Source organism: Arachis hypogaea, chromosome 7 (genome assembly GCF_003086295.3).
Source record: "Arachis hypogaea cultivar Tifrunner chromosome 7, arahy.Tifrunner.gnm2.J5K5, whole genome shotgun sequence".
Lineage (NCBI taxonomy): Eukaryota > Viridiplantae > Streptophyta > Magnoliopsida > Fabales > Fabaceae > Arachis > Arachis hypogaea.
In genome coordinates, this window is record NC_092042.1 from 1,802,283 (window position 1) to 1,823,370 (window position 21,088).

The 21,088-nt window shown below is 28.9% G+C and overlaps 3 protein-coding genes and 1 pseudogene across 3 annotated transcripts; all 4 read left to right on the forward strand.

Annotated features, from left to right (window-relative positions):
• Positions 1–902: 902 nt before the first annotated feature.
• Positions 903–4,417, forward strand: LOC112701852 (cytochrome P450 71D10-like). The gene is made up of 3 exons (XM_025752632.3): positions 903–1,476; positions 2,084–2,406; positions 3,684–4,417. Exons 1-3 carry the CDS (start codon positions 903–905, stop codon positions 4,299–4,301), a joined length of 1,515 nt encoding a protein of 504 aa, XP_025608417.1. The 3' UTR covers positions 4,302–4,417.
• A 1,791-nt stretch (positions 4,418–6,208) lies between these two features.
• Positions 6,209–9,817, forward strand: LOC112701848 (cytochrome P450 71D10). The gene is made up of 3 exons (XM_025752630.2): positions 6,209–6,834; positions 7,685–8,007; positions 9,161–9,817. The coding sequence occupies exons 1-3, from the start codon at positions 6,261–6,263 to the stop codon at positions 9,776–9,778; spliced, it is 1,515 nt and encodes a 504-aa protein (XP_025608415.1). The 5' UTR covers positions 6,209–6,260; the 3' UTR covers positions 9,779–9,817.
• Positions 9,818–10,620: 803 nt separating this feature from the next.
• On the forward strand, positions 10,621–14,350 carry LOC112701850 (cytochrome P450 71D10). The gene is made up of 3 exons (XM_025752631.3): positions 10,621–12,775; positions 12,941–13,260; positions 13,496–14,350. The coding sequence occupies exons 1-3, from the start codon at positions 12,202–12,204 to the stop codon at positions 14,111–14,113; spliced, it is 1,512 nt and encodes a 503-aa protein (XP_025608416.1). The 5' UTR covers positions 10,621–12,201; the 3' UTR covers positions 14,114–14,350.
• Positions 14,351–18,558: 4,208 nt separating this feature from the next.
• On the forward strand, positions 18,559–20,700 carry LOC112701851 (cytochrome P450 71D10-like; annotated as a pseudogene).
• Positions 20,701–21,088: the final 388 nt, after the last annotated feature.

Below are 21,088 nucleotides of genomic sequence, written 5' to 3' on the forward strand. Positions count from 1 at the left end.
CAGATCAAAGTGGTACAACTACTTTTGTACTATTTGATGGCGAAGCAAAAATTTTTTTGGGTACAACTGTTTCAAATCTAATGATACTTCAGAAAAGTAATGACATTGAAACACCACTCCAATTGAAAATTTTGTGCAACCTCACTTATATTTGAAGTCAATGTAAATTATTTTAATTTTAAAGAAAGTTCTAAACGATACACTAGATAAGACATTTGTTCCAACAAAAAATACTGAATCTCAACACTCATTACAACAAATAAAACAGGTAATACTAAAAAAAATCACTTATTTTAGTTAGTTTAGACATCATTTTTATTTCTAATTTAAATTATTCATTGATTATAGGAACTAATTTCGTCAACACTAATATCATTAGACGAAGATCACATACCCATCAAGAGATTAAGGAGAAAGAAAATTATACAAATTCAAGACACATATTCGGAAGAAGAACATACTTGCGAAGATGGAACAAACAACATAATAGAAAGTACATATAACTCAACAATTCATAAAGAACACGTCTTCACAAGAACCTACACAGAAAAAAGAAAGTAACAACTCTAACAACAACCAATAAAAAAAGGAGGACGAGCACCTTATAAAAAGACTAAGTTTATCAACTAAAACAAATACAAAAATCAAACCATCAAATAAAAATGTTATTTTGTACATACAACTTAGCTTTAGTATTCAAATTTTTTGTACTACAAATTATTTTAAATAAAATACTTTTTAAATTTAACTTTAGTTTACACATTTAATTTAATTTTACAAAATATAACAATTTTTAATATTTATTATATACTATCATTAATTTACTATTCCGCGCGTCGCGCGAGTCTCGTTCTAGTTTATTATATAATGGTACGCAAATACAACCTTCTACCATGCATATCATGGATCTTCAAAACCTTATCTCTATCCTCACCACCTTCCTCTTTCTCTTTTTGCTATTGAAAACAGCCATTAAGAAATTTAGTTCTTCCAAGGATATTACCAATTTACCCCCAGGGCCAAGAAAACTACCCATCATAGGAAACATGCACAACCTTGTAGGATCAATGCCCCATGAATGCCTAAGAAACTTAGCTTCCAAATACGGACCCTTAATGCACCTTAAACTAGGAGAAGTGTCCCACATCATAGTTACATCACCTCAAATGGCACAAGAGATTATGAAGACTCAAGATCTCAACTTTTGTGATAGGCCAAACCTTCTCTTTGCCAGAGTCATGAATTACAATGGAACAGACATTGCTTTTGCCCCCTATGGAGAGTATTGGAGGCATGTACGAAAGATATGCACCATGGAGTTATTAACAGCAAAGCGTGTTCAATCTTTTAGGCGCATAAGAGAAGCAGAGGTTTCAGAGTTGGTCAAAGCAATATCTCAAAGTCAAGGCTCCATTTTTAATCTCTCTCACAAGATTTTATCAATGACCTATGGAATAGCAGCTAGAATAGTATTTGGTAAAAAGAAATTTATACACAGCGTAAATACTTTAATTTTACATTTATTATCAGGTGAAAACTTAAGTGCAATCGACTTCACCTGAAGTTAATAGATGAGAACCGTTAGATGAAAATTTAGTCAAATCAGTTAAATTATCTAACAGCTCTCAATTATCAACTTTACGTAAAATCGACTGCAACTGAGTTTCATCATCATCATCATCATCATCATCATCATAGTTAATTTTTGTGGTGATAATTTTTTAATATTTTATATTTTATTACATTAGTATTTTTATTAAAAATCGATCAATTAAAAAAAATATTACTTGCCAAGAGTTTCGGCCAACAAAAGGCTAAATGAAATATCATAAAATAAAACTGTCGGTATATTAACTCTTAAAAGGATATTATATATGTTAGGAGTCTCATAAGACACGAATATTAAAAAAAAAATCTTATATTAAAGACTAACACATAAAAAATATTGTAAGATTTTAGACTATATGTCAATATAATAATTAATTTTTACTGTGATAATTCTATAAAGATTTCACATCTTATTACATATAACTTTATCATATTTGTTATTTAATAATTGTATGTTCTTTATTTGACAATATAGGTAAAAAATATAGTTACTACGATGTTTTTATATCATCTTTTGAAGAAGCATTGCAAATAGGAGGAAGAAATTGTATTGCTGATCTGTATCCTTCAATTAGAATAGTGCTTGAAATGATGAGTAGAGACAAGACTAAGATTGAAGAACTGCATTTAAAGTCGGATAAGGTATTACAAGACATTATAGATGATCATAAAAATAAAAAAGGTGGCAAATGTGAAGAAGAAGCTGATGATGAAGATCTAGTTGATGTTCTTCTCAAATTTCAACAAAAAGATTCTGAATATCCTTTGACTGATGATAATATCAAAGCAGTCATCCAGGTTAGTCTAATAATATATATAGATAATTATTATTATTTTAATTGTTTTATGAACCTCAACATACAACTCACGTTTTTAGAAAATTTATTTCTTAAATTTTTACAATATAAGAGTGATAAATATGCATACAATTTTAGACTTAATTGTGAAAAGTTGTGGTTCGTATTTATTTTTAACTTTAACGTGGATATAATATTGTTAAAATTTTTATGTAGCTAGGCATGTTGCTTCGTTGACAAGATACAAGAGAAATATCAACGAGTTGATTTTTTAATAAAATTAATTATTAAATATTTATTTTTTTCAACATTACATATATACAAAATAATAAAAATACACAAATAAATTAAACAATACAATAATATATGTGATAACCGATTTTTAATGTGTACACATAATTTTTATTTTTATTTTTTTTTAAAACACTTGTCATAATAACTTGTATACTTATATACTAGTAGTACATTCAGGTAGCATTTGATGAAAAGACAGAAACAAAAAGATTGAAATTAAGAGACAGAAATTGAAATAAATCTGAGTATTCTATTTGGTGCAAAGCGGAAGACAGAAATTGAAACAAGAATAAAATTCTAATTTAATTTGCACAAATAGTAAAATTAGAATTAATTAATTGAAATGAGAATATTTTGAGTATAAAATATTATTAAAGTTTCAATCTTCATCTTTAAAAATTTTAGTCCCCTGTGTCCCTACGTTTTGAAGGTACTAAAATATTGAAATTTTGAAGACAGAGACAGAAATTTTAATATCAGTCTCTGAACTAACAAACATAATATTGAATCTCAATCTCCCAATCTCTATCTCAATACCTCAAAACAAAAACTACCTCAAGAATACTGACACTATTACAAGTTTACAACTTACAAGAGCTCAATTCCACCGATTTAACAATTTTAGTATAATTAAAAATAAACATAGTCCCGTATCTCGCACCATTTGTAAATTAAACAATCCTTCTTTTAATGATAAAAAATTATCCATCTCTTAAGATTTAGGATTTAAAATTATTATACAAATTAGTTCATATATCATTTTTTAATAAAAAATTAACAGAAATTATTGATATATTACTATCATTTATTTGGAATTGATTTGCTCTTTTCTTATAAAACTTATATATATAATATTATAATTTAAATGCATTCGAAATTTTAATTAATTAATTTTTTATAAATTCTTTTCTATATATTAATAAGATTATTAATTCCTTAACATGATTGTTAGCAAAATCTTTATTATAATTAATCCATTTGCAGGACATGTTTGCTGGTGGTGGAGAAACATCCTCAGCGGTTGTGGAATGGGCAATGGCTGAAATGATAAAGAAACCAAAAGTGATGGAAGCTGCACAAGCTGAAATTAGAAGAGTTTATGGTAGCAAAGGGTATGTGGATGAATCAGAATTGGACCAATTGACATACCTTAAGTCTATCATCAAAGAAACCTTAAGGTTACATCCATCTTTGCCATTGTTAGTTCCTAGAGAGAACAAAGAACCATGCCAAATCAAAGAGTATCAAATCCCATCCAATTCTAGAATTATTATCAATGCTTGGGCAATTGGAAGAGATCCAAGGTATTGGGTTGATGCCATGGAATTTAAGCCTGAGAGGTTTGTTGATAATTATTCAATTGAGAATAGAGGCACAAACTTTGAGTTTATTCCATTTGGTGGTGGAAGAAGAATGTGTCCTGGGATTGCATTTGCTACACCAAACATGGAATTGCCACTTGCTCAATTGCTTTATCATTTTGATTGGATGCTTCCCAATGGAATCAAGAATGAAGAGCTTGATATGACTGAGTTGTTTGGGATCACTATAAGAAGAAGAAATGATCTCTGCTTGATTCCCATTATTCATCATCAACCTTAACAATTAATATAAATTAGATAAAAATTCAAATACAGTTAATTTCATATGAAATTGATAGTTAAAAGTCATTAAATAATTTGATAAGTTTGATTAAATTGTTATTTAGTAACTTTTAACTATTAACTTCACATGAAATTAACTGTATCTGAGTTTTCATTTATAAATTATTTCCAACATAAAAAAATTAAATGAGTGATTTTATATATTATTTTTTTTCGCCTTTTTTTTTTATCATTTGTCTATTTCTATTACAAGCTCTATACAACTTAAAAATAAAGTTTATAAATAGTTCATAGATATAAAACATCTCTCATTTCATAAATTAGTTTCGAAATGGAGTTAATTAAATTTCAATTCTAATAACTTATGAACCCATTGTTATTACAATATTGTAATGTGAAATATATAGTCAACAAACATTGCAAGCGATGGTGGTTCTCGGAGCAAGTGGCGGCAATTTGAGAAACTACCGCTATGCATGGTTTAAAAATACAAAGTTCTTGCAACGGTTAGTAACGGCCGCCAAAAAATAATTCAATTGGACTTAATTTAAAATTATTTGATCTCTAATTTTATTGTGATATAAATATTTAATTTTCGTCTAGGTGAATCATATAATATTAATTTTTCTTTAATTTATATATGTTAAAAAAAAGCCTTAAATGATATAAACATTGAGTTTGAACCTAAAATATCACTCTTATAGCTGAAGCTGCATCACACATTATTAATCGCACACCTGAGTGATGAGTAACACTATATATATTCGAAAACTCCAAATTTTATATGGACCTCAGATTGTTGTTGCTATGGAAAAATCAGTGAGCAATGGTTATCTTTTTCATATAAAAATCAATCAGTAGTGATCATCATCTTTAATTTGTCCATTTCCTCTGATTTTTTTTTTGTGTCCGTCCACTTCCTCTGATTCAGGCTTCGCCACATATTATTTTCTGTACCTTAGCTTATATTGAGATAAAAATATGTTATTACTGTGTGGTTTTCATAATAGTGGGTTAAGAGTAATATCTTAAAGAGAAGTTATTGGGGAAGTAATTTTCAGTATTTTAATTATAATTTGTCTAGTATAAATATTAAATTATTTTTAATAAATTAATTTTATTAATTTATGTGTGTAAATTTTAAGAAAATATGAATATAATTATATTAATTTATGTGTATAAAATTTAAATTTGATAAATATAATATAAATTATATGTTTTTTGTATGCATAATGTATATAAATATTGGTGTATATTATTATTATTGACTAAATACTGATAAAAAATAATAATATTTATTTGTCATGTAGTATTACTCATATCTTAAATCAGTCTTTCAAAAAATTTTAATAAAATAATTTAATTTTAATTATTAAATTATTTTTTAATATTTTATTTTATTAAATAAATTAATTTTTATATTAAATTTTCATTAAAAATTAGATAAATTAGTTTTTATTTTATTTAATAAAAAATATAATAATTTAAAAATTTTTTAGATAAATTCTTCCATAAAATAAATAAATATGATATGTAAATTGATTTGTCAAACAAAATACAAATTTAAAAATTAGAATATTTAACTAATTTTTTTATTTTAAGAATTGATCTAGAATATTATTACTCTTAGTGTTTGACGAGACATAATATTGATAAAATAGAAATTAAATCAAAAGCATATTTGCTTTTATTTATGTTCAAAATTTATTTGTTTTATTAAAAAATACAAAAATTATCTCAAAATACAGATATTTTATCTTCTAAATAAATCTATATTTTTATTTTAGTAAAGAAAAGGATTATGAATACATGTGTCTAATCTCTCTCTCTCTCTCTCTCTATATATATATATATATATATATATATATATATATATATATATATATATATATATATATATATATCTCCAATTATTAATTCCTTCTTCCTCAATCTATACATTATTCTAGCACATACCATGGACCTTCAAAACCTTATCTCAATCTTCACCACCTTCCTCTTTCTCTTTATGCTATTGAAAATAGCCATGAAGAAATTTAGTTCCTCCAAGGATATTACCAATTTACCCCCAGGACCAAGGAAACTACCCATAATAGGAAACATGCACAACCTTGTAGGATCAATGCCGCATGAATGCCTAAGAAACTTAGCATCCAAATATGGACCCTTAATGCACCTTAAACTAGGAGAAGTGTCCCACATCATAGTTACATCACCTGAAATGGCACAAGAGATTATGAAGACTCAAGATCTCAACTTTTGTGATAGGCCAAACCTTCTCTTTGCAAGAGTCATGAATTACAATCGAACAGGCATTGTTTTTGGCCCCTATGGAGACTATTGGAGGCGTGTAAGAAAGATATGCACCACGGAGTTATTAACAGCAAAGCGTGTTCAATCTTTTAGACACATAAGGGAAGCAGAGGTTTCAGAGTTGGTCAAAGCAATATCTCAAAGTGAAGGGTCCATTTTTAACCTCTCTCACAATATTTTATCAATGACCTATGGAATAGTGGCTAGAACAGCATTTGGTAAAAAGAAATTTATACACAGCGCAAATACTTTAGTTTTACATTTATTATCAGCTGAAAACTTAAGTGCAGTCGACTTCACGTGAAGTTGATAAATGAGAGCCGTTAGATGAAAATTTAGTCAAATCAGTCAAATTATCTAATAGCTTTTAATTATCAACTTTATGTAAAGTCGACTGCAATCATCATCATCATCATCATCATCATCATCATCATCATCATCATCATCATCATCATCATCATCATCATCATCATCATCATCATCATCATCATCATCATCATCATCATCATCATCATCATCATCATCATCATCATCATCATCATCATCATCATCATCATCATCATCATCATCATCATCATCATCATCATCATCATCATCATCATCATCATCATCATCATCATCATCATCATCATCATCAATAATAAGATCTTAGACTCTTTCATCGTAATAGTTAATTTTTGTGGTGATAATTTTTTTAATATTTTATATTTTATTACATTAGTATTTTTATTAAAAATCGATCAATTAAAAGAAATTATTACTTGCCAAGAGTTTTGGCCAACAAAAGACTAAATGAAATATCATAAAATAAAACTGTCGGTATATATATTAACTCTAAAAAGTATATTATATTATATATGTTAGGAGTCTCATAAGAAACGAATATTTAAAAAAAAAGCTTTTATTAAATAGACTAATACATAAAAAATATTGTAAGATTTTAGACTATGTCAATATAATAATTAATTTTTACTGTGATAATTCTATCAAGATTTCACATCTCATTACATATATAACTTTATCATATTTGTTATTTAATAATTGTATGTTCTTTATTTGACAATATAGGTAAAAAATATAGTTACTACGAAGTTTTTATATCATCTTTTGAAGAAGCATTGCAAATAGGAGGAGGACATTGTATTGCTGATCTGTATCCTTCAATTAGAGTACTTCTTGAAATGATGAGTAGAGACAAAACTAAGCTTGAAGAACTGCATTTAAAGTCGGATAAGATAGTACAAGACATTATAGATGATCATAAAAATAAAAAAGGTGGCAAATGTGAAGAAGAAGTTGATGATGAAGATCTAGTTGATGTTCTTCTCAAATTTCAACAAAAAGATTCTGAATATCCTTTGACTAATGATAATATCAAATCAGTCATCCAGGTTAGTCTAATATAGATAATAATTATTATTTTAATTGTTTTGTGAACCCAAACAACTCACGTTTTTAGATATTTATTTCTTAAATTTTTACAATATAAGAGTGATTAAGTATGCATAAAACTTTAATTAGACTTAATTGTGAAAAGTTGTGGTTCGTATTTATTTTTATTTTTAAGGTGGATATAATATTGTTAAAATTTGTATGTAGCTAGGCATGTAGCTTCGTTGACGAGATACAAGAGAAATATCAAAGAGTTGATTTTTTTAATAAAAATTAATTATTAAATATTTGTTTTTTTCAACATTACATATATACAAAATAATAAAAATACACAAAAATAAATTAAACAATACAATAATATATGTGATAACCGATTTTTAATGTGTACATATAATTTTTTATTTTTATTTATTTTTTTAAAACACTTATCATAATAACTTGCATACTTATATACTATTACAAGTGTACAACTTACAAGAGCTTAATTCCACCGATTTAACAATTTCAGTATAATTAAAAATAAACATTGTCTCTTCTCTCTGACTATTTGTAAATTAAACAATCATTTTCTTAATGATAAAAAATTATCCATCTCTTAGGATTTAGGGTTTAAAATTATTACACAAATTAGTTCTTATATCAATTTGTAATAAAAGATTAACAGAAATTATTGACATATTATTATCATTTATTTGGGATTCATTCGCTCTTTTCTTATGAAACTTATATATATAATATTATAATTTAAATACATTAGAATTTTTAACTAATTAATTTTAGAGAAAAGGACAAATAGGTTCTTGACTTTTTGATTCGTAGACATTTTTGTTCCTGACTATTGAAAAATATTTTTAAGTCCCTGACATTAACAAAACTTGGACGGATTAGTCCCTCCGTCTAAATGCCTCCATCAAGGACTGATCCGTCCAAATATCTCCGTCAGAGACTGATCCATCCAAATTTTGTGAATGTCAGGGACTTAAAAGTATTTTTCAATGGTCAAGAACAAAAATGTCTGCGGGGCAAAAAGTCAGGGACCTATTTGATCTTTTCTCTTAATTTCATATAATTTTTTTTCTATATATTAATAAGATTATTAATTCCTTAACATGTTTGTTACTAAAACCTTTATTATAATTAATCCATTTGCAGGACATATTTGTTGGTGGTGGAGAAACATCCTCAGCGGTTGTGGAATGGGCAATGGCTGAAATGATAAAGAAACCAAAAATGATGGAAGCTGCTCAAGCTGAAGTTAGAAGAGTTTATGGTAGCAAAGGGTATGTGGATGAATCAGAATTGCACCAATTGACATACCTTAAGTGTATCATCAAAGAAACCTTAAGATTACATCCATCTGTGCCATTGTTACTTCCAAGAGAGAACAGAGAACCATGCCAAATCAAAGGGTATCAAATTCCATCCAATTCTAGAATTATTATCAATGCTTGGGCAATTGGAAGAGATCCAAGGTATTGGGTTGATGCCATGGAATTTAAGCCTGAGAGGTTTGTTGATAATTATTCAATTGAGAATAGAGGCACAAACTTTGAGTTTATTTCATTTGGTGGTGGAAGAAGAATGTGTCCCGGGATTGCATTTGCTACACCAAACATGGAGTTGCCACTTGCTCAATTGCTTTATCATTTTGATTGGAAGCTTCCCAACGGAATCAAGAATGAAGAGCTTGATATGAGTGAGTTGTTTGGGATCACTATAAGAAGAAGAAACGATCTCTGCTTGATTCCCATTATTCATCATCAACCTTAACATTTAATATAAGGTTTAATTACTCTGTTGATCTCTAAAGTATCACAAAATTTTTAAGGGTAATGTTATTAGGTAGACAAAAAAAAACAGCCAGAACTTGTCTTATTAGCATTCATTAATTGTCACGACAATTAATTAATGAATGCTAAATATGACAAGTTTTGGCTGTTTTTGGCTAATATTTTTTTGTTACCAAATATTTTCGAATTTTTAATTAGGTTTTTATAAATTTTTTCTTTTAATTAGGTTTCTGTACCAATTTTTTTTTTCAATTAGATCCCTCTTGATAGTAATTGACTTAATTTTATAGGGACCCAACTAAAAAAAATTAGTGCAAAGACCCAAATAAAAGTGTAGGGATCTAATTAAAAAAAATTTGGTGCAAGAATTCAATTAAAAAGAAAAAAAGTATAAAAACCTAATTAAAATTTTTGCAAAATTATAGAGACCAACAGAGTAATTAAACCTTAATATAAATTAGGTAAAAATTCAAGTACAGTTAATTTCATGTGAAATTGATAGTTAAAAATTATTAAATAATTTGATAAGTTTAATTAAATTATTATTTAATAACTCTTAACTATTAACTTCACATAAAATTAACTGTATATAAATTTCTACCTATAAATTATTCGCAACGTGAAAAAATTAAATGATTAATTTTATATATTATATTTTCTTCACTTTTTTTTTGTCATTTGTCTATTTCTATTACAAGTTCTATACAACTTAAAAATAAAGTTTATAAATGGTTTACAGATATAAAACATCTCTCATTTCATAAATTAGTTTCGAAATGGAGTTAAGCTTATTAAATTTCAATTCTAATAACTTATGAACCCATTGTTGTTACATTAATGTAAAGTGAAATATATAGTCAATAAGGTGAATTATAAGGTACAGATGTAAGTTTAAAGATGTTTCCTTTAATAGGATGAAAGAGAAATTGATAAAAGTAGGATTCACATTTTAAATAAAAATAAAATAATAAAAAATAACTATAAAAAAAATTTATATTCTCTCTCTATACCATTCAATTTGTATAGTAGAGTGCCCTAGTCAACAAACACTACAACAAAAATTGCAAGCGACGGTGGTCGGTGGTTCTCGGAGCAAGTGGCGACAATTTGAAAATACCGCTACCCATGGTTTAAAAATACAAAGTTCTTGCAACGGTTAGTAACTGCCGCCAAAAAATAATTCAATTGGACTTAATTTAAAAATTATTTTATCTTTAATTTTATTGTTATATAAATATTTAATTTTCGTTTAGGTGAATCATATAATATAAATTTTTCTTTAATTTATATATGTAAAAAAAAAAAGCCTTAAATGATATAAACATTGAGTTTGAACCTAAAATATCACTCTTATAGCTGAAGCTGCACCACACATTATTTATCGCACACCTAAGTGATGAGTAACACTATATAATATATATATTCGAAAACTCCAAATTTTATATGGACCTCTGAGTAGGGATCATCTTTAATTTGTCCATTTCCTCTGATTTTTTTTTTGGTGTCCGTCCACTTCCTCTGATTCAGGCTTCGCTATATATTATTTTCTGTACCTTATATATATTGAGATATCAATCTGTTATTACTGTTTGGTTTTCATAATATATAGTGGGTGAGTAATATTTTAAGAGAAATTTTTGGAGATAATAATTTTTAGTATTTTGGTTTATTATTTAATTAGTATAAATATTAAATTATTTTTAATAAATAAATTATATTAATTTATGTGTGTAAATTTTGAAAAATGAGTGTAAACTGTATTAATTTATATGTGTAAATTATATGTATTTTGTGTAAAAAATGTACGTAAATATGAGTGTAAACTATTGTTTGGTAAGTGTTGGCAAAAAATAATAATATTTATTGGTCATATAACATTGCTCATATCTTAATTAAATTGATCTTTCAAAAAATTTTAATAAGATAATTTAATTTAATTATTAAATTAGTTTTTAAAATTTTATTTTATTAGATAAATTAATTGTGATTGTTATTTAATAAAATATATAATAATTTTTAAAATTTTCAGATAAATTCTTCCATAAAATAAATAATATGATATAAAAATTGATTTGTCCTTGACTAATTTTTTTTTAAGAACTGATCTAGAATATTATTACTCTTAGTGTTTGAAGAGACATTATATTGATAAAATAGAAATTAAATCAAAAGCATATTTGCTTTTATTTATGTTCAAAATTTATTTATTTTATTAAAAAATACAAAATTTATCTCAAAATAGAGATATTTTATTTTCTAAATAAATCTATATTTTTATCTTACTAAAGAAAAGGATTATAAATACATGTTATTATAGTTTATTTAGTCACATGTATGTATGTGTCTCTCTCCAATTATTAGTTCCTTCTTCCTCAATCTACACATTATTCTACCACACATACCATGGATTTTCAGAGCCTTATCTCCATCTTCACCACCTTCCTCTTTCTCTTAATGCTATTGAAATCAACCATCAAGAAATTTAGTTCTTCCAACGATATTACCAATTTACCCCCAGGACCAAGAAAACTACCCATCATAGGAAACATGCACAACTTAGTTGGATCAATGCCGCATGAATGCCTAAGAAACTTAGCATCCAAATATGGACCTTTAATGCATCTTAAACTTGGAGAAGTGTCCCACATCATAGTTACATCACCTGAAATGGCACAAGAGATTATGAAGACTCAAGATCTCAACTTTTGTGATAGGCCAAACCCTCTCTTTGCAAGAATCATTGCTTACAATCGCAAAGACATTGTCTTTGGCCACTATGGAGATTATTGGAGGCACGTACGAAAGATATGCACCATGGAATTATTAACAGCAAAGCGTGTTCAATCTTTTAGGCACATAAGAGAAACAGAGGTTTCAGAGTTGGTCAAAGCAATATCTCAAAGTCAAGGCTCCATTTTTAATCTCTCTCAAAAGATTTTTCCATTGACCTATGGAATAGCGGCTAGAATAGCATTCGGTAAGAAAAAAAAATAGATACATAGTTCAAATATTATTATTATTATTATTATTATTATTATTATTATTATTATTATTATTATTCTACAAGATTTTGTATCGCATTAAATATATTTCTATCATATTTGTTATTTAATAATTGTATGATTTTTATTTGACAATATAGGTAAAAAATATAGCTATCAGGAATTTTTTATATCATCTATGGAGAAAGCATTGCAAATAGGAGGAGAAAATTGCATAGCTGATCTGTATCCTTCAATTAGAGTACTGCTTGAAATGATAAGTAGAAACAAAGCTAAGCTTGAAGAACTTCATATAAAGATTGATAAGGTATTACAAGACATCATAGATGATCATAGAAATAGAAAAGATGACAAATGTGAAGAAGAAGGCAATGAAGATCTAGTTGATATTCTTCTCAAGTTTCAACAAAAAGATTTTGAATATCCCTTGACTGATGACAACATCAAAGCAGTCATCCAGGTTAGTCTAATAAAGGCAATCATTATCAGTTTAATTGTTTTTGTGAACCTAAACAGGCCACGTGTTCAGAAAATTTTGCAAGTAATTTCTTAAATTTTTACAATGTATATTGGTCTAAAGCTAGATGCTATTACTTACTTTTAGATAATATTTGGTTAAATTCATCAAGTGAAATATATAAGCATATTAATTTAACAAAACCTTTATTATAAATTTATAATTAATCTATTTGCAGGACATATTTGCTGGTGGTGGAGAAACATCCTCAGCAGTTGTGGAATGGGCAATGGCTGAAATGATAAAGAAATCAAAAGTGATGGAAGCTGCTCAAGCTGAAGTTAGAAGAGTTTATGGTAGCAAAGGATATGTGGATGAATCAGAATTGCACCAATTGATATACCTTAAGTCTATCATCAAAGAAACCTTAAGGTTACATCCATCTTTGCCATTGTTAGTTCCTAGAGAGAACAAAGAACCATGCCAAATCAAAGGGTATCAAATTCCAGCCAATTCTAGAATTATTATCAATGCTTGGGCAATTGGAAGAGATCCAACGTATTGGGTTGATGCCATGGAATTTAAGCCTGAGAGGTTTGTTGATAATTATTCAATTGATAGTAGAAGCACAAACTTTGAGTTTATTCCATTTGGTGGTGGAAGAAGAATGTGTCCCGGGATTGCATTTGCTACACCAAACATGGAGTTGCCACTTGCTCAACTTCTTTACCATTTTGATTGGAAGCTTCCCAAGGGAATCAAGAATGAGGAACTTGATATGACTGAGTTGTTTGGGATCACTATAAGAAGAAGAAATGATCTCTGTCTGATCCCCATTATTCATCATCAACCTTAACAATTAATATAAATTAGGTGAAACTCAGGTGCACAGTTAACTTCACAAGTTGATAGTTGAGAATCGTTAAATAATTTGACAAGTTTAACTAAATTGTTATTTAGCAGCTGAGTTTTCAACTATAAATTATCTCTAGCGTGAGAAAATTAAAGGAGTGAGTTTATATATTATATTTTAGAGTAATTCTCCACATTCAAGCAATTTTACATCTAAATTCATCCAAGTGATTTGAGTTAAGTGTTTTTTTCCCCTTTTTTTGCTCCCTTTTTTGCGCTTCTTCTTCTTCTTTTTCCCTTTTTTCTTTCTCCCTGCACTTCTTCTTCTCCTCCTCCTCCTCTTTCTTATTAGAGGTAAGTATTGTTTTGGTTCCTAACGTTGAGGCTGAAAATCGAAACTGTCCCTCATCTAATTTTCGATTTAAAATCATCCTTAATGTTTTTTTTTCGTATTTAAATCATCTTTTTTATTTTTTTTTGGATAAAAATACCCTCACAACTACCAACACAATTACCTCCTCCACCACCACCACTACCAACACCAACACCACCGCCACAACCAGCAGCACCACCACCACCAACGCTGCCGCCCTCCCCTTCTCCCTTCCCCCACCCCCACCCCGCGTCCCCTTCCCTTCCCCCTCCCCGTCTCCCCTTCCCCCACCCCCACCCCCACACGCGCTGTTTTATTTTTTAATTTTATAATTTTTTTAAAGCAGGGGTAGTTTAGGAATAAAATTAAAAATTTAAATAAAAAGTACGATTTAATATAAAAAAACGTTTAGGACGATTCTAAATCGAAAATTAGATGAGGAACAGTTTCGATTTTCAGCGTCAACGTTAGGGACCAAAACAATACTTACTCCTTCTGATTATTTTTCAATTTTGTTACCGTCGTCACCAACAACACCTCCTCCTCCTCCTCCTATTGGAATTTTGTCTCCTCCTTCCTTTTCATCCATCTCCCCCATCATCATCATCATCATCATCATCATCATCATCATCATCATCATTGTCTTCTTCGAATACGTATCGTCATTATCGTTATCATCGAATTCGAATTTATATAATGAATAATTTCTGGTTCATTTGATATTATACAATGGTTTTATTTTGAACTAATTTTTGGTACATTGGAGATGCAGGTGTTTCTGAAACGAATTTATATAACGTACAATTTTTTGTTCATTTGGTATTATACAGTGGTTTCGTTTTGTAATATTTTTGGTTCATTCGAGACGCAAGTGTTTCTGAATTCGAATTTATATAATGTATAATTTTTGGTTCATTTGGTATTATACAATGGTTTCATTTTGATAATATTTTCGGTTCATTCGAGACGCAGGTGTTTCTGATTTGAATTTATGTAATGGATATTTTCGGTTCATTTGGCATTATACGATGGTTTTATTTTGATAATATTTTGGGTTCATTCAATCGCTACAGAGAATCAGAATCCATAAAAATGTTAGTAAATGTTGGTGATGATAATAATGATGATAGAGGAGGAAAAAGAAAAGGAAGGAGGAGATCAAAGAAATTCAAATAAAAAAGAAACAGGAGGAAGAGGAGAAGGAGGAGAAGGAGATGAATGTGGTGGTATAATGGTGGTGACGATGACGATAATGAAAAAAAGATGAAAGAGGAGGAGGAGGAGGAGGAGGAGGAGGAGGAGGAGGACAAAGTCCCACAGCGTAAACTAAATGACTTGAATGAACTTACATGTAAAATTGCTTGGATGTGTAGCAAAATTCTATATTTTATTCACCCTCTTTTTTATCATTTGTCTATTTCTATTACAAGTTCTATATATCTCTCAAAAATAAAATTTATAAATAGTTCATAGGTATAAAGCATCTCGTTTTTTAGATATTCTCCACATCCAAATAATTTTGGCATCCAAGTTCATCCAAGCAATTTTAGGTCACGCGCTTCTTTTTTTTTCCTCTCTTCTCCCCCGCGCTTCTTCTTCTTCTTCTTCTTCTTCTTCTTCTTCTTCTTCTTCTTCTTCTTCTTCTTCTTCTTCTTCTTCTTCTCACGCTCGTTTACGTACAGAGTGTCTTCTTCTTCGCTTTCGTCCTCCTCCTCATTCTCCTCCTTCTTTTTCGCGTTCCTTCTTCTTCACGTGTTTTCTCCTTATCGTCATTCTTTTGTTGTTGTTGTTGTTGTATTTTTCTTGTCTTTTTCTCCTTCTCTCCCTGGTGAAGAAGCAGTGGAAGGTGAGGAGGAAGAGTTTTGAATTTTGTAGAATATAAATGAACCGAAATGACCAACACCCCTGAACCGAACACCAATCATGTGCTGAATAAAACGTGATAAACATTCAATCAGCAAGAAAAATATTTCTGCATATACAAGGACTCAACTGAACACACTAACAATCAAGTGAATCAAAATGAGCAACTCCACTGTACCAACACTATTGATGTTCTGAATAAAATGTGATAAACATTTAATCATCAAGAAAAATATTTTTACATGCACAAGGACTCAACTGAACACACTAACAATCAAATGAATCAAAATGAGCAACTCCACTGAACCGAGCAACATTCATGTGCTGAATAAAACGTCATAAACATTAAATCATCAAGAATAGCATTTTTTCATGCAAAAAAGTCAACTGAATACATAACAATCAGGTGAACCGAAATGACCAACACCACTGAACTGAACACCAATCATATGCTGAATAAAACGTGATAAACATTCAATCAGCAAGAAAAATATTTTTGCATGCACAAGGATTCAACTGAACACACTAACAATCAAATGAATCAAAATGAGCAACTCCACTGAACCAACACTATTGACGTTCTGAATAAAACGTGATAAACATTTAATCATTAAGAAAAATATTTCTAGATGCACAATGACTCAACTGAACACACTAACAATCAAGTGAATCAAAATGAGCAACTCTACTAAATCAAGCAACATTCATGCGTTGAATAAAACGTCATAAACATTAAATCATCAAGAATAGCATTTTTTCATGCAAAAGAAGTCAAATGAACACATAACAATCAGGTAAAACGAAATGACCAACACCACTGAACCGAACACCAATCATGTGCTGAATAAAACATGATAAACATTCAATCTGTAAAAAAAATATTTCTGCATGCAGAAGGACTTAACTGAACACATTAACAATCAAGTGAATCAAAATGAGTAATTCCACTTAACCGAGCAAAATGTTGGTGTTGTTGGTGATGACTATAACGAAAGAAGAATTTGTGTGCGCAAAGAAGAAGAAGAAGTAAAAGAAGAACCTACGTGCGCAAATTTGAAAAAAGAAAGAGGAGGAGGAAGAGAAGGAGGAAGAGGAGAAGGAGGAAACGGAAAAGGAGAAGACAAAAACGAAGACGAAGAATTACGTTATGAAATGCGCGTGTGATCACGCTCTTTTAATGAGAGTGATTTTTGTTGGTGTTGCGCCTATTTGGATGAACTTGGATGAAAAAAATACTTAAATGGGTAGCAAGTCACTTTTCATAAATTAGTTTCGAAGTGGAGTTAAGCTTATTAAATTTCAATTCTAATAACTTATGATCAACCAACACTAGAGCAAAAATTGCAAGCGATGGTGGTTCTCGGTTCGAGTCACGATGGTTTAAACCGCTGTTAGATGCCAACCGTTGTGGTTCGAAAAACGCAAATAGATAAACCATCCACAATAGAAACGGTGGTAGTTTTGTGTATAACCGTTAGGATAACTATCGCACAAGACACATAGCAAGTGGCGACAGTACAAAACTACCGCTATGCATGCAATGGTTTTAAAAAATGCAAAGTTCTTAAGACGGTTGGTAACGGCCACCAAAAAATAATTCAAATGGACTTATAATTTAAATTATATTAATTTATGTGCGTAAAATTTTGATAAATATAGATGTAAATTATTATATGTTTTTTGTGTATAAAACAATAAAACATATATAAATATTGGTGCAAATTATTATTGGCTAAGTATTAGTCAAAAATAATAACATTTATTGGCTATATAACATTGTTCATATCTTATATCGATCTTTCAAAAATTTTTAATAAGATAATTTAATTTTATTGTTAGATAAATTATCTTTTTTATTGTTATTTAATAAAATATATAATAATTTTTAAAAATTTTAGATAAATTCTTCCATAAAATAAATAATATGATATAAAAATTGATTTGTCCTTGACTAATTTTTTTTAAGAATTGATCCAGAATATTATTACTCTTAGTGTTTGATAAGACATTATATTGATAAAATAGAAATTAAATCAAAAGCATATTTTCTTTTATTTATGTTTAAAATTTATTTATTTTATTAAAAAATACAAAATTTATCTCAAAATAGAGATATTTTATTTTCTAAATAAATCTATAATTTTATTTTAGTAAAGAAAAGGATTATAAATACATGTTATTATAGTTTATTTAGTCACATGTATGTGTCTCTCCAATTATTAGTTCCTTCTTCCTCAATAATCAATACATTATTCTACCACACATACCATGGATCTTCAGAGCCTTATCTCTATCTTCACCACCTTCCTCTTTCTCTTAATGCTATTGAAATCAACCATCAAGAAATTTAGTTCTTCCAAGGATGTTACCAATTTACCCCCAGGACCAAGAAAACTACCCATCATAGGAAACATGCACAACCTTGTAGGATCAATGCCCCATGAATGCCTAAGAAACTTAGCATCCAAATATGGACCCTTAATGCATCTTAAACTAGGAGAAGTGTCCCACATCATAGTTACATCACCTGAAATGGCACAAGATTTTGAAGACTCAAGATCTCAATTTTTGTGATAGGCCAAACCTTCTCTTTGCAAGAGTCATGACTTACAATCGCACAGACATTGCTCTTGGACCCTATGGAGATTATTGGAGGCATGTACGAAAGATCTGCAACATGGAGTTATTAACAACAAAGCGTGTTCAATCTTTTAGGCACATAAGAGAAGCAGAGGTTTCAGAGTTGGTCAAAGCAATATCTCAAAGTCAAGGCTCCATTTTCAATCTCTCTCACAAGATTTTATCAATGACCTATGGAATAGTGGCAAGAATAGCATTTGGTAAAAAAAAATTGATACATAGTGCAAATATTTTAATTTTACATCTATTATTATTATTATTATTATTATTATTATTATTATTATTATTATTATTATTATTATTATTATTATTTTATCAACGTAATAATTAACTTTTATGATAAGAATTCTACAAGATTTTATATCTCATTACATATATTTCTATCATATTTGTTATCTAATAATTGTATGACTTTTATTTGACAATATAGGTAAAAAATATAGCTATCAAGAATTTTTTATATCATCTATGGAGAAAGCAATTCAAATAGGAGGAGGAAATTGCATTGCTGATCTGTATCCTTCAATTAGAGTACTGCTTGAAATGATGAGTACAGACAAGGCTAAGCTTAAGGAACTGTATATAAAGACTGATAAGGTATTACAAGACATCATAGATGATCATAGAAATAAAAAAGATGGCAAATTTGAAGAAGAAGAAGAAGGTAGTGAAGATCTAGTTGATGTTCTTCTCAAGTTTCAACAAAAAGATTCTGAATATCCTTTGACTGATGACAACATCAAAGCAATCATTCAGGTTAGTCTAATAAAAGCAATTATTATCAGTTTAATTGTTCTTGTGAACCTAAACAGGTCACGTGTTCATCAAGTGTAAATATATATGCATATTAATTTAACAAAACCTTTATTATAAATTCATAATTTAATCCATTTGCAGGACATATTTACTGCTGGTGGAGAAACATCCTCAGCGGTTGTGGAATGGGCAATGTCTGAATTGATAAAGAATCCAAAAGTGATGGAAAGAGCACAATCTGAAGTTAGAAGGGTTTATGGTAGCAAAGGGTATGTGGATGAATCAGAATTGCACCAATTGACTTACCTTAAGTCTATCATCAAAGAAACCTTAAGATTACATCCACCTGTGCCTTTGTTACTTCCGAGAGAGAACAGAGAATCATGCCAAATCAAAGGGTATCAAATTCCATCAAATTCTAGAATTATTATCAATGTTTGGGCAATTGGAAGAGATCCTAGGTATTGGATTGATGCCATGGAATTTAAACCTGAGAGATTTGTTGATGATTATTCAATTGATAATAGAGGCACAAACTTTGAGTTTATTCCATTTGGTGGTGGAAGAAGAATGTGTCCCGGAATTGCATTTGCTTCACCAAACATGGAGTTGCCACTTGCTCAATTTCTTTACCATTTTGACTGGAAGCTTCCCAATGGAATCAAGAATGAGGAACTTGATATGACTGAGTTGTTTGGGATGAGTATAAGAAGAAGAAATGATCTCTGCTTGATTCCCATTATTCATCATCAACCTTAACAATTAATATAAATTAGATGAAAATTCAGGTATTGTTAACTTCATGTGAAGTTGATAGTTAATAGTTGTTAAATACTTTGACAAGTTTAACTAAATTATTATTTAGTTAAACTATTATTTAGCGACTAAGTTTTCACCTATAAATTATTTCCTGCGTAAGAAAATAAAAAAAGTGATTTTATATATTATATTTTGTTCAACTTTTTTTTTTATCATTTATCTATTTCTATTACAAGTTCTATATATCTCTCAAAAATAAAGTTTATAAATAGTTCATAGGTATAAAGCATCTCTCGTTTCATAAATTATAGTTTCGAATTCAAGTGGAGTTAAGCTTATTAAATTTCAATTCTAATAACTTATGAATCCATTGTTATTACATTATTGAGTTAATACCCAAAATCATTCCTGAAAGATCACGCGATTTTCATTTTCGTTCTTGAATGATTTTTTTAATCAAATTAGTCCCTGAATGATTTTTTTTAAAATCACGTTCATCCTTCCGTTAACTTCTTCACGCTACGGTTAACAATCTGCTGATCTGAAACGTGAAGTGGCAATACGAATTGCACCTGACATGCCGTGTGT

Excerpts from the sequence above, each read along its gene's own strand:
- LOC112701852 (XM_025752632.3), top strand. The coding sequence starts at position 903 with ATGGATCTTCAAAACCTTATCTCTATCCTCACCACCTTCCTCTTTCTC. Across the intron at positions 1,477-2,083 it reads AGCAGCTAGAATAGTATTTG|GTAAAAAATATAGTTACTAC; the intron begins GTAAAAAGAAAT and ends TTGACAATATAG. Across the intron at positions 2,407-3,683 it reads ATATCAAAGCAGTCATCCAG|GACATGTTTGCTGGTGGTGG; the intron begins GTTAGTCTAATA and ends ATCCATTTGCAG.
- LOC112701848 (XM_025752630.2), top strand. The coding sequence starts at position 6,261 with ATGGACCTTCAAAACCTTATCTCAATCTTCACCACCTTCCTCTTTCTC. Across the intron at positions 6,835-7,684 it reads AGTGGCTAGAACAGCATTTG|GTAAAAAATATAGTTACTAC; the intron begins GTAAAAAGAAAT and ends TTGACAATATAG. Across the intron at positions 8,008-9,160 it reads ATATCAAATCAGTCATCCAG|GACATATTTGTTGGTGGTGG; the intron begins GTTAGTCTAATA and ends ATCCATTTGCAG.
- LOC112701850 (XM_025752631.3), top strand. The coding sequence starts at position 12,202 with ATGGATTTTCAGAGCCTTATCTCCATCTTCACCACCTTCCTCTTTCTC. Across the intron at positions 12,776-12,940 it reads AGCGGCTAGAATAGCATTCG|GTAAAAAATATAGCTATCAG; the intron begins GTAAGAAAAAAA and ends TTGACAATATAG. Across the intron at positions 13,261-13,495 it reads ACATCAAAGCAGTCATCCAG|GACATATTTGCTGGTGGTGG; the intron begins GTTAGTCTAATA and ends ATCTATTTGCAG.